This window comes from Thalassophryne amazonica, chromosome 10 (genome assembly GCF_902500255.1).
Source record: "Thalassophryne amazonica chromosome 10, fThaAma1.1, whole genome shotgun sequence".
Lineage (NCBI taxonomy): Eukaryota > Metazoa > Chordata > Actinopteri > Batrachoidiformes > Batrachoididae > Thalassophryne > Thalassophryne amazonica.
The window spans coordinates 68800839-68815289 of record NC_047112.1 but is presented as its reverse complement, the minus strand read 5'-3'; the positions used below and the strand labels follow the sequence as shown (position 1 = coordinate 68815289).

The 14451-nt window shown below is 40.5% G+C and overlaps 1 protein-coding gene across 2 annotated transcripts in view; it reads left to right on the top strand.

Annotated features, from left to right (window-relative positions):
* The first annotated feature begins 12215 nt into the window (after positions 1-12215).
* Positions 12216-14451, top strand: part of edem3 (ER degradation enhancer, mannosidase alpha-like 3) — a 62367-nt gene continuing 60131 nt past the window's right edge. The window contains exons 1-3 of one of the 2 annotated variants that reach the window (XM_034180202.1): positions 12216-13303; positions 13386-13431; positions 13811-13911. In XM_034180202.1, the coding sequence (XP_034036093.1) occupies positions 13215-13303; positions 13386-13431; positions 13811-13911 (236 nt within the window). In that variant the 5' untranslated portion in view covers positions 12216-13214. The remainder of the gene's footprint in view (positions 13304-13385; positions 13432-13810; positions 13912-14451) is intronic. The other variant, XM_034180203.1, reaches the window with a different exon arrangement.

Sequence of the window (14451 nt, the reverse complement as noted above, 5' to 3'; positions counted from 1 at the left end):
ACTTATTCCCTACTGCTGGGTAGTCCATCAGAGTAAATGTAAATGTTATTAAAAATGATCAGACAGAAGGGAGTTTTCAGGGAATACTGTTAAGTCTTCTATTTCCATACCATAAGTCAGAACAAGATCTAAGATATGATTAAAGTGGTGGGTGGACTCATTTACTTTTGAGCAAAGCCAATAGAGTCTAATAATAGATTAAATGCAGTGTTGAGGCTGTCATTCTCAGCATCTGTGTGGATGTTAAAATCGCCCACTATAATTATCTTATCTGAGCTAAGCACTAAGTCAGACAAAAGGTCTGAAAATTCACAGAGAAACTCACAGTAACGACCAGGTGGACGATAGATAATAACAATAAAACTGGTTTTTGGGACTTCCAATTTGGATGGACAAGACTAAGAGACAAGCTTTCAAATGAATTAAAGCTCTGTCTGGGTTTTTGATTAATTAATAAGCTGGAATGGAAGATTGCTGCTAATCCACCGCCCCGGCCCGTGCTACGAGCATTCTGACAGTTAGTGTGACTCGGGGGTGTTGACTCATTTAAACTAACATATTCATCCTGCTGTAACCAGGTTTCTGTTAGGCAGAATAAATCAATATGTTGATCAATTATTATATCATTTACCAACAGGGACTTAGAAGAGAGAGACCTAATGTTTAATAGACCACATTTAACTGTTTTAGTCTGTGGTGCAGTAGAAGGTGCTATATTATTTTTTCTTTTTGAATTTTTATGCTTAAATAGATTTTTGCTGGTTATTGGTAGTCTGGGAGCAGGCACCGTCTCTACAGGGATGGGGTAATGAGGGGATGGCAGGGGGAGAGAAGCTGCAGAGAGGTGTGTAAGACTACAACTCTGCTTCCTGGTCCCAACCCTGGATAGTCACGGTTTGGAGGATTTAAGAAAATTAGCCAGATTTCTAGAAATGAGAGCTGCTCCATCCAAAGTGGGATGGATGCCGTCTCTCCTAACAAGACCAGGTTTTCCCCAGAAGCTTTGCCAATTATCTATGAAGCCCACCTCATTTTTGGACACCACTCAGACAGCCAGCAATTCAAGGAGAACATGCGGCTAAACATGTCACTCCCGGTCTGATTGGGGAGGGGCCCAGAGAAAACTACAGAGTCCGACATTGTTTTTGCAAAGTTACACACCGATTTAATGTAATTTTAGTGACCTCCGATTGGCGTAACCGGGTGTCATTACTGCCGACGTGAATTACAATCTTACCAAATTTACGCTTAGCCTTAACCAGCAGTTTCAAATTTCCTTCAATGTCGCCTGCTCTGGCCCCCGGAAGACAATTGACTATGGTTGCTGGTGTCGCTAACTTCACATTTCTCAAAACAGAGTCGCCAATAACCAGAGTTTGATCCTCGGCGGGTGTGTCGTCGAGTGGGGAAAAACGGTTAGAAAGTGAACGGGTTGGCGGTGTACACGGGGCTTCTGTTTAGGGCTACGCTTCCTCCTCACAGTCACCCAGTCAGCCTGCTTTCCCGGCTGCTCGGGATCTGCCAGAGGGGAACTAACGGCGGCTAAGCTACCTTGGTCCGCACCGACTACAGGGCCTGGCTAGCTGTAGAATTTTCCACGGTGCGGAGCCGAGTCTCCAATTCGCCCAGCCTGGCCTCCAAAGCTACGAATAAGCTACACTTATTACAAGTACCATTACTGCTAAAGGAGGCCGAGGAATAACTAAACATTTCACACCCAGAGCAGAAAAGTGCGGGAGAGACAGGAGAAGCCGCCATGCTAAATCGGCTAAGAGCTAGTAGCTACGCTAAGCTAGCGGATTCCTAAAAACACGCAAAGTGAATAATGTGTAAATAATTTAGAGGTGATTCAGCAGAATGAGTGCTTTAGTTAAGGCACGTAAAGATTACAATGGGAAACAAATCGTAATCTAGATAACTAGATCAATCTAACTGCGCAGATTAAACAGCTAACAGATACAGAAAAACACCGCTGTGCTCCGGAACAGGAAGTGATACAATACCGCAGTGAGAGCCAACCACCAGTAGAGGCAAGCAAGAGCTCCTGGCAGCTATTTCCACTGATTTCAGAGTGAGAAAGTCAGGCTGAAATATTCTGTTCCTCCAGGTAACTTTGGTAAGGAAAGTCAAATGTCTTCAGATTCACAGGAACAGTTGTGTATGATGAGCAGAAGAAATGTAGTTACTTCAATAATACATCTGCTAAGCAGATGATTTTAAGATACAAATCACAAGTGATTCAAACTGACCTTCGGAGGAACCTTGATTTTTCGTGTCGGGCACACAGAGCTTCCAGCCTTTTATATCAGTAATAAAAACTAAATAAAACCACGTGTTTGTATCCACTCTAAAAACTGTAACTGTGCTCGACCCAAATGTTTTTGGTGAAACATTTTTACACTTATAAATATTAAGTAAATGAAAAAGCTGTGAAATCATTTAAATATAGCTGATCTTGGTAAATATATCAGTTTAATTAGTCCTTTTCAAATATTCTGAATGTAATTTACCAAACAAATTAAGGATATTTCAAAAATGTAATTTTTAAATTTATTTCAATGACAAACTTACTAGCAGTTAACAGCCATTTCATTTGTTGTGTCCAGATCAATCAAATGAATGTGTTTTATAGATTTTATTAAGGCAGTGTTACTGTTTCTTAAAATGAAAAGCCACTGAATTACTTATTAGAGTGGACAGTGTTTGTTTGACTTTATCTGTCCGGTTAAGCTATCGTTCAAGTGAACACGATTCAAGTAGGAACAGAAAAAAAAGACCCCAAACACGAAAATCGTCAAAAACAAGAACACGTTTTATTTTTACACTGGAAAGTAGGTTCAATGGTGAAATAAGAACGTTAATTAGGATGGTTAAATGCAGAGGACAAATTTCATTGGGCCTCATGTATCAACGTTGCGTACGGCGATATTTGAGCGTATATGGGGTGTACGCCAAAACAGCTGCGCTACTTGGCATTTATCAATGTGGTTGTTGGCGTACGCTGCGCTGAAAATATACACCAGGTCGAGAGGTGGCATAAATTATACACCAAAATGAACCAGCGCTGGAATCCACATAAAAATGAAGATGATCAACATGATAAACAGTGCCATTATACAAATCAATGCATATGTTACATAAATAACACTGTCCTGATTATACTACATAATAATCAATACAAATCCCGCTTTTGCGGGATTGTTATGGAGCACGATCCGTGGCTACAGTACTGACTGCAAAGACAGCGCTGCACGCCATTTTCTCCAGACGTCGAGCCTAGAGCCAGAGCAGCGCTGAGCTTAACTTCATGTGGTGTGATCGTTTTAGACTATGAAATTGATAATTACAACTGTAGTTTCGTCATTCCCTTAATTCGCCCGTGCTGCAACCAGGTTTTGTCGTCTCCATTCGGTTGTCACAATAAAATAAATACAGAAATACATTTAAAAAATAAAGAAATCTGACAGATTAGGCGTGTCTTATTAATTGAGTGACCAAATATCCACATGTCAAGAATTATTGACATGTGAAAAGAGAATACAGTGGTCCCTCGCTATAACGGCGTTCACCTGTCAAGGCCTCGGAGTCTCGCAGAGTATTTAGTCCAATTTTGCATGCCTTTTTTTTTTTTTACAGTGTTCTGTTTTCTGCGTATCTGTTTATAAGAATCTTGTCGCCCAGAAGAAAAAAGAGCGCCAACAACTACTCATAACTGTGTTTGTCACTCAGAAACAAACACCTGCAGCGAGGTGTGAGTGGAAAAAGGTGCAGCGTCAGGACGCAGAGGCCCGATCTGTGAAATACTGGTGAGTCACTATTAATAATTTCTTATGTGTCCGACCTCATTCGTTGATCGTTAAAATTAATTTGTTAGTTCTAAATGCCATCATAATTATTTATAGGAAAACTTTCTATTTTTATTTCTCAAACAAATGTTTGGGCCTGAAACAGTTTGGTCTTATTTTTCTGCTAAGGTTTGAACTTTGAGAGTGTTTACACACGAGAGAAAAGTGAGAAAATGTTCATGCCTGATTGAGAAAGTGTATAAACTGTGTAGTGAGGGGTTTTACAGCTTTAAAATGTCTATAATAATTGTAAAAAATAACGCTGACTACGTCGCGGTTTCACGTATTTCGGGCTATTTTTTTAGAACGTAACTCCTGCGATTAATGAGGGACCACTGTAACACTTTATTGATTATATACTAAAAAACAATTGATACGACGGCCGCTTTTGACGCTCTATTGGCACGTGTCGTGATTGGTGGAGTTCTTTTTCATTGCCGTCTTCCTGGCTTCCATGTCGTAAAATGAGGGTGTGTCTGAAGCGGAGTCTGAATATTTATGGGCGTGTTTATTATAATTACGATCGTTTCCACCCGCCGCATTTATCAAGATCACGTCAGGCGTATGCCAGAAATGGGCAGGTGCGCACTGCTTGATACATGTCACGGCGACTTTGGTGTATTTCAAATTTACGCCGTAAATTTACGCCACAAGTGCGCAACATTGATACATGAGGCCCATTGTATGTATATATGTGCAATGACAATAAAGTTTATAGTCTATTCTTAGATGTAGAATTCCAACTCAAAGACAGAATTAAACCAAAACAGTTTTTTTCTTACCTAAAAGGTTCAAAACCCAGAGACAGGAGCTAACTCAGAAAAAAGTCTTTCCTTCTGAGTAAATTGGTTCAACTCCAGAGTGCAAAAGCCAAATCAATCCTCACTACCAAAGTGGCAACATGAAACACCAAGGAACTGAAACCATAACCCTAATGTACAAACATGCACACATTCAATGGACCCACAACTAAAGACAAGCAGGAGTCACTATATGTGGCCAGCCACATCTGTTTCAGGTGCAGACCCAAACAGGTGAAATCAGAGGCTAAGGACATGTAAGGGATCTAAGAAAACACCAGAGGGCATCGAACATTCAGACACTACATGAAACTGAAGATAATAAAAGGGAACACCAGGTGGCAGCAGATATCAAGATATTGCTTGAAACTGAAGCTGATAACTGCACATCAGAGAATAATGAAAAACCAGAGAAGAGGTAAAATGCTACGATGTGATACCAGATAAGAAGCCGGGAAATGCAGAGAACAATAGACAAGAAAACAGGTGATGCAAGATAAGAAGCTGGGAATAATACTAAGAGAGCATAAAGAGATAGTGCCATTTTATTTGCTGTAAATCCTTGTTTTTAAAATGCAGGCCTGCTTTTTATCCCATAAATTCAAGTCAAACGTAGCTGTGTAAAGAGAGAGAAGAGTGTACACTGTTTAACCCACTAAGCCATGCTGTCTTGTTTTTACCCTACATGCCAGTAAATCAGCAAACCAGGGCATTGTTTTCACTGGTGTGTGTGTGTGTGTGTGTGTGTGTGTGTGTGTGTGTGTGTGTGTGTGTGTGTGTGTGTGTGTGTGTGTGTGTGTGTGTATGAGTGTGAGAGAGAGAGAGAGAGAGAGAGAGAGAGAGAGAGAGAGACTGTGGTGTGAGACTTGATAACTCAAACTGCTGGACAAATTCCCTTCAAAGTTGGTGGGAAAAATACAGGTACTGTTGCATGATCTGTTACAGGATGAGCCCAAAAAATGCAAGCAGTAACTACACAGGATGTAAAGAGGAAACTAAGGTGATTTATTTGCCAGCGTACTGAAGTCCAGTCCAACAAACAGAGTCCGATATGTACAGCAAGGTTTAGTGTAGCAACCAAAAACAGACAGAGGAAGGCAGCATACAGCTGGGGATAGACAAAAAGTAATCAGTACACAATGTCACAAATCGCAAAAACAACCGGGAGGTGTCAAAGAATAATGAGGCAAACTGTGCAGTGCTAAATAGTGACACAAATGAACAGACGAGCAACAGGTGGTGTGACTGGAAATAAGCAACAGCTGTGGGGGAGACCAGGTGACAAAGACACACCTATAAACACACAGAAAACTGACAAAGTGTCACAAACCTGAAGGAACCCCGGGGGTGAGTACAAGACAAACACATACAAAAACCAAATACCAAAACACAAGGTAAAAAAAAAAAACACAAACCAATGAACAAAAGACTAATAACTAAGATGGAAGTCAAACAGGGCTTAAGTGAGCAAACACAGAAAAACATGACTAACAGATAACACAAAGACAGGAGACAGACAACAAAGACAACTAACACAAGGACAAAAGATGCAGACAGGGGACAGAACACAGTAGGTACATCTCAGTAAATTAGAATATCATTGATGAGTTCATTTATTTCAGTAATTCAATTCAAAAACTGAAACTCATATTTATACCAGCTGAGTTACCCGTTCTATGTATGGGTAGTAGAGAAGAATTTTAACCATGTCATTGTATATTTCTGTCATGCCCAGCCCTGATCCAGGCTTTGGTCCCTTTTTTGCACCTTTCTTTGCTGCATCTTCTGTTCCTGCTTTGATTTATTAGTTGTTTATTTTCATCATTTGTTTCTTCTGTGTTCTATTTTGCTTTGTCACTTTGTTTCTTTGCTACTTTTATACTTTAGCCATTGTCCAGTTCCGTTCTTGTTTTGTTCAGCCAGTTTGTGTTTTCATTGTTTACCACTTGTTTATTTTGTTCTTCTCATTTGTTATATTCTCTGTTGTGCTTTAGTGTCAGGTTTTGTTATCACAGTCTCTGTTTTATTTTTAATTTGTTTAGCCACTTTGTTTTCTTCGTCAGTTCCAGTATAGTTTTGTGTTGGTGATATCTTCTTTCAGTTCTCATGTTCATGCCTGGTTTGTTGTTGTATTATATTCTGCCCTTGATTTCCGTTTTAGCTCTGTTCTGTTTTTTGCCATTTGTTTCCACTCCACACCCCTGCACCTCCCATCATGTCTTCGTCCCTCACTCATATTTGAATGTGTTCACTGAACCTGTCTTGTTTCTTTCACTCACACTCTTGGCACCCGCTCACGTGTCTTTGTCTATTACATTACTCCACTTTGTGCACTCCCCTCCTCACAATCTTGCCCGTGTATAATCTTTGTTCACTAGCCACGCTCCTTTTAGGTCTTTCCTCATGTGCACATCATTAACACCACCTGTTCCTGTTCTCACATCCTGATTGGTCCACCTGTATTTAAACCTCACAGTCCTTCACTTCACTGCTAGATTGTTGTCTCCGTACACTTTCTAGCGCCTTCCACAGTCCTGACTTTTGCCACGTCGCGCTCCGATTACTGCTCTGTTCTCCTCGACTATGCCTCTTTGCCTCTCCCCTGATATCCGTGCTTGATCGTGCCACAGAACCCTGCCTGTCCACGACTGCGTCTCAGCTTAATCCTGCTTGTTCCTTTGACTTGCTGACTGATCACGTGTACCGTACCTGAGCCTGTAATAAAGATCGTGATTTCCTCCACACCTCAGCATAGTCAAATACACAGTAAAATCACCAGTGTTAAATTAACACTACCAGTGTACATATGGGCCTACTCTGGTCAGAGTGGGACCATATGTTCACTGACAGTGTTAAATTAACACTGTCAGTGTTAGTTTTACACTGGTGATTTTACTGTGTATGGATCTGGCTGCATCCACTGTGGTGACCCCAAACAAATGGGAGCAGCCAAAAGGACAACAACATTACCCACAGAGTGATATATGTGAAGCATCTACGAGGTCTATTAGATAAGAAACCGACACTTTTTTTTTAACTATATGGATTTGAATGACGTGCGATTACACCAATCATGCTTGAACCCTCGTGCGCATGCGTGAGTTTTTTCACGCATGTCGGTGACGTCATTTCCCTGTGGGCAGGCCTTGAGTGAGATGTGGTTCAGCCCTCTCGGCTGAATTCCTTTGTTTCACACGCTGCTCGAGACGGCGCGCGTTGCTTTATCAAAATTTTTTCTGGACCTGTGAGGAATATCCGAGTGGACACTATTCAAGAAATTTAGCTGGTTTTCGGTGAAAAGTTTAACGGCTGATGAGAGATTATGGGGTGTTTCTGTCGCTGTAAGGACTTCCCACGGAGCGGGACGTCGCGCAGTGCTTCCAGGCGCCGTCATCGGCCTGTTTAGACCTGAAAACATCCTAATTTAAGGCTTAATTCACCCAGGACGTCATCAGACAACAGAGAAGATTCAGAAGAGGCCGGCATGAGGACTTTATGTGGACATTCCACTGTTTAAGGACATTTTGTGATGAAAGACGTGCGCGCAAATTCGCCGAGTCGTTTCCGTGACGACTCGGCGAATCTGTGTGTGCCGCGACAGGAAAAACACCTTCGTATTGAAAACCATTTGTAAAATTCAGGCGGCTTTTGATGGCTTTCAACAAGTGAGTACCTGAGAAATTGTTTAACAGCTTGGGCATGTTCCAACTTGTCTGTTAAGGTTTCCAACGGAGGTGTTTTTCTTGTCGCGACCCCCCGCGGTCGGGTCCGGCCCGACATGCGACTCTGCCTGCACGTTCTTTCATTACAAAATGTCCGTTAACAATAGAATGTCCGAATAAACTCCTCATGCCGACTTCTTCTGAAAGTTCTCTGTTCTCTGACGACTTACTGGGTCCACAGAGCCTGAAATGTGAAAGTTTTCAACTTGAAACGGCGAGATGACGCCGCCTCGAAGCGCAGATCGCCGTCAGGCGCCGTGGGCCGTCCTTAAAGCGACACTACCAGACCAAAATCTCTCATCAGCCGTTAAAATTTTTACCGAAAACCAGCTGAATTTATTGAATGGTGTCCACTCAGTTGTGCCTTACAGTTTTTGAAATTTTTTTTTATCAAAGCAGCAGTCTCTGAGCCATTCCTAAACAATGAAAAAACGAGAGGGTGGGCCACTCCTCACTCAAAGACTGCCCACAGGCGAATGACGTAACCGACAGGCGTGAAAAAACTCTTGCATGCCCAGGAGGGTTCAAGCATGTCTGATGTAATCACACGTGATTCAAATCCATATAGTTTTTGAAAAAAATAATAAGGTTGGATACTTTTCTAACAGACCTTGTATTTCTTTTAATTTTGATGATTATGGGATTGTGGCTTAAATCTAATGAAAACCCAAAAGTCAGTATCTCAGAAAATTAGAATATTACATAAGACCAAGTAAAAAAGGATTTTTAAAACAGAAATGTGGGCCTACTGTAAAGTATGTCGATGTTGCAATTCATGCAGAAGTACAGTATGCACTCAATACTTGATTGGGGTTCTTTTGCATAAATTACTGCATCAGTGCGGCATGGCATGGAGGTGAGCAACCTCTGGACCTGCTGAGGTTATTATGGAAATCCAGGTTACTTTGATCATGCGCGCAATTTGGTGGGGGATAGGGGGGACATGTCCCTCCCACCTTTTCAACCAGGGGGGACAGAATATGGTATGCCCCCCCACCTTCTGACATATATGTGTGTACTTGAAACATGCTATGCCAGTCTTATGTGCAAACCATGTCAGTCTTATGTGCAAAACCATGTCAGAATAGTATCTTTGTTTCTGCAAGTTTGTATTTTTAGCAGCACTGACTTGCTTACAACACCTGTTTCTTGTTTGTCACATTCGGAATTTTGTGGGACTGCATTTGCCCAGAGTTGAAACCCAAAATAGTTGCCTCTAGGGACTAGTGTCTACACATAAGTATCAATGGACCATATGCTAATTTACTAAATTCTGAAAATTAGAAAAGGAAATCAGAAAAGCTATCTGGGACCTCAGAAAGCCCATCTGCAATTATTGCTTGATCTCCAAAATCAGTCTATGCAAGCGAAATTATGTTTAGTATGAGTGTTGTCATTAGTGCCACTTTGAAAATTAAATTCATGATAAGTAATTTATCCTAAACTTATGATCTGTTGTTTTTTCAAACTTATAAAAAAACAAATCTTGAGAAAAAAAATACAGCATGCGATAGTTAATAATTATTAAGAGCCTGTTCTTTCATATTTATGAATGCATTTTACCACATTGCAGTTGTTTTTTTTTTTTAAATGAAAACTCAACCTATCATTCTTTTTGAGTTCTACACGTGGTGATACCTTATTTACACCAGGATGTTAATAAAATCAATGCTGGCTATTCTCAGAATAAAGTACTTATATCCACAGTTTCAAATTGCATAAGTCAAATGGTGTCCACTTTATGGTCTTCTCAAAACATTAAAATTACTGTTCTGGATGCTCAGAATGCATCTGAGCTTATCTAGAAACCGTTGGCTTCTGGGGGCCTAAAGCGGCCCCCAGACCCCCGGCCTAAGGGCTTCAGCCCTGCGGGCCTCGCACTTTGTCACCCCCAATTTGTAGTTCTAAATTGTGTCCTTGGCTTTCATAGCAGCCTTCAGCTCATCTGCATTGTTTGTCTGGTGTCTTTCATGTCCCTTTTGACAATACCTCATAGATTCTTTGTGGGGTTTAGGTCAGGTGAGTTTTCTGGCCATTCAAGCACAGTGATACCATAGTTATTAAACCAGGTGTTGGTACTTTTGGCAGGGAGGGCAGGTGCCAAGTCCTGATGTAAAATGAAATCAGAATCACCATAAATCTTGTCAGCAGAGGGAAGCATGAAGGTGCTCTAAAATTTCCTGGTAGAAGGTTACGCTGACTTTGGACTTGATAAAACACAGTGGACCAACAGCAGATGACATGGCTCTCCAAATCATCACAGATTGTGGAAACTTCACATTGGACCTCAAGGAACTTGGATTCTATGCCTCTCCACTCTTCCTTCAGACTCTGGGACCTTGATTTCCAACTGAAATGCAACTTCTATAATTTATCAGTGATATTCTAATTCATTGAGATGTACCTGTACCCAGAGGGTATTAGATTTTGGAGTGGTTTGGTCAAAGGTCAAGGAAAACCTGATTCAACCCCCAAACCTCCTTCTTTTATTTTTGTACATCCCAACTTGGTTGTTGTCACATATGAAATCCAAGCTAGCTTGCCGAGGTTGCAGATCTATACTGATCAGCAAAATATTGTCCGCATAGACAACAAACTGGACTGGACTGTAAACGCAGATGCTGTGTATACAAAGGGTCAGAACCAACTGTACTTCTTCAGGAAGCTCAGATCTTTCCACGTCTGCAGAAATATGTTGCAGATGTTTTATTACTTGGTGGTCTCCAGTGTCATCTTCTCCACAGTAGTGTGCTGGGGCAGCAGGCTGAAGGCAGGTGACATGAACAAACTCAACAGGTTCATCAGCAGAGCTGGCACTGTCCTGGGAGTTGAGCTGGAGTCTGTGGTGGAGGAGTCTGAGAGGAGGATGCTGGAGAAACTGCTCAGCATCCTGGACAACACCTCCCACCCCCTGCATGCCACAATGACATCCTGTCAGAGCACCTTCAGCCACAGACTGAGACCACCGAGGTGCACTATGACAGGCCACATGTTTTCTGTCTTTGGCAATCAGGCTGTATAATTTCTCCCCATTCTGCTGGATGAATACATAATGAACAGAGTTATTCAGTTATTCAGAGTTATGTGCAATATTGTCGAACATCTTGTGCAAATGTCTTCCAATCATTTTGCATAAATTTGTTGTACTTATTGTAAAAGAAAAAAGTTGCTCACTGTTTACCTTTTCTGTACTATGGCAACATAATTTCCTTTGGGATAAATAAAGTTTATCTTATTTGTGGTAGGTTAGAATGACTTCATAATGACGTCACACAGAAGTCATGTGATGAAGTCATAGTCAAAAACACATTACAGACGTCTATATTAATAAATACGTGCGCGGGGCCTGTGTCGGCCCTCTGATGCATTTCAGTTTAAAATAAATGAAATGACAATGGATCTTACGGTAATCAAAACCAAAAGCTGTGCATATATTCGTGTCATTATGAAATATTGTAGTTATACAAGAATATCTAGTTGTTTTAAATTTAACATTTTTTATTTAATTCGACTACATTCCACGCTTCGTTGGAAATGATTACATTTGTTGTTTTATTAGCTAAGATATGAAGTTTAGTCAAAACTTTTCATTTTTCTTGCTTTTCGTGAAGGCAATACAAACGTCACAATCGGGTTCGTCTTATTCCCTGAGTTTCGTTTGTCAGGCACATTGGCTCGCGTGGATTTTCGGCAGCAAGGTGAAGCGCTCAGGTGATTCTGGATGCAATAGTTTATAGAAGTTTATTGGCATGGTGGTTAAAGTTATGCTCTAATAATCTCAGCAAAGAAGTTTTGTTTTGCACTTGGTCTGAGAGTAGACTACCTGAAAGTTTAGACGCCGGGCTAGAAACTCCACACATCAAGGAAGAGGATGTTGTTGAGGTTTTCGTCAGCGCTTCATCCTGGTTTCAGGCAGGCTGCCCGAACAAAATATCGGCGGAGGCTTAGTTCGGCTTCACGTTATAAAATACAGACAATAAAGTTAGTTTAGTCCAGTTGTTTTAATAATGGATCCCGTTTCTCTCGGTATATTCAATTCTCGCGCTCGACTATCACCAGCTCGGCTAACTAGCTAGCACATTTGGCTACCTGCTAATCAGAGCTGCAGTGAGGAAAGGAGCAAATAATTAACTTGTGTCTGAAAGATTTAACATCAGACTGATAAGAGGGGCCGCTGGGAGTCAATACTTCGAAGGATTATTGGTTTGAAACTTATTTGTCAGTAGGCATTAAGTAAGTAGGGACGCTTTGATTATTAAACAGGTTTGAACAGCTTCGTCAGGACATGAAGCTCAATGATTGCTGGTGTGTATGTACATATCAATGGGTTAATTTGGTTTCTCTTTGACAAATTATTACTTGTATGCGTGGCAGCGTGTCACATCACTTGGAATAGGTCTGGGTGACAACGTGGAAAAGTAAACAGGTGTGACACAGCTGCTCCCAAGACTTTATTTGCACTACAAGTCATCCATACTGTTAAATCTTTATGACTTGAAGTAACAGCATTTCTTTCTTGCAAAACTGTTAATTTCAGTTTTGTCTGCACTTACACATATCATCTCACCTGCTGAAGAAACACATGAAGTTGCAGAGGAACACAACATTAACATTAAAATTGTATGATGATGCTGTCTGTAAAGTGCAACAGTTATTGGATACCTCTTTGACAAAGCCAAAGCAGTGTTTTAACATGACCTCAGAGGAGTACACTTTGACTAGGTCTCTGTTTGTTTGGTGTTCATGATGATGCCAGGCGTTTGGTTAGTGGAGCTGGTAATGATGAGGTATTGCTCACTGACGTACTGAGCGCTGTAGTTGTATCGTGATCTCATTTCTTCATTACAATGCCATCTGTACTATTCTTATTTGTGGTGCTTGGAGCGTCATGTCACACTGGACTGGCTATGACACGAGAGGAGAGACAAAAGCTGAGGTGAGACTACATCCCTGTCTTTAGTGTTAGAAAAATTCTGAAAAATGTACTTCTTTCTGATTTTGGTTTGTCTACTCCAAAGGAATCAAGTGGTAGAGATGTTTGACCATGCATATCAGAATTATATGGTAAGTTTTTAATTCCTCTGCGGTTATGTAAAAACTGTGTAGCATGTACCATAATACAACTTCAGCAGAGTTTATATGTATTTTAAATGCATTCAGTATTATTAATTTTTTGTTGAAAAACAGGATTTTCAAAGTAGTGAAGTTTCCTTGCAGTACTTGATGGAGTTTGGGAACTGCTGTTAGAGAATTTTAAAAAGTGATTTCTATGTTCATGACACTCAAGACAAGGGAATAATAAAAAAAAAATTATGTGGGATTAACCATTTTGAGTTAATGTAAGGCAACAGTGTCAAAACAATGTGAGGCCGTTTCTTATTTAGCAGACGAAGTTGGAGGTCAAAGGATGCCACAAATAGCTTGCCATGTGTGTTTTGACCAGGACCATGCATATCCAGCAGATGAGTTGATGCCGCTAACATGCAGAGGGAGAGTACGTGGTCTTGAACCAAGTCGAGGTGACATAGACGATGCACTGGGCAAGTGAGTGTTGTTGTGCTTTTGTCTCTTGATGCTTTACCCGTGAACAAAATAATAAATCCACACATCAGCCATCAGAGAGATCTTTACCACATTCAGAGATGGAATGTAACGATTTTTGTATCTAGATACATATGTGTGTGTGTGTGTGTATGTATGTGTGTATATATATATATATATATATATATCTCCAAACTTGCATATAATGGATTCAGGTGGACCAGCGAATTTTGTTTCTTATAATCTAAATTCATTATATGTATAAAACAAACAAAACCCGTTATAGATTAGTTACAGTCAAAAGTCAAATTTCAAATTTATTAATTTATATAGCGCCAACTTGCGAGGAGGTCGCCTCAAGGCGCTTCACAAACATTTAAAAAAGCAGAACAAAATGAATTAAAAGATTAAAAACACAATAAAAAAAGTTAAAGCATAAATAAGTAAAAAGAATAAAAGAAGACATACAGTAACATAAAATACTAGTGATAAAACAAGGAAAAAAAATGTCTTCAGTCGAGACTTAAAAGTCTCCACAGAGTC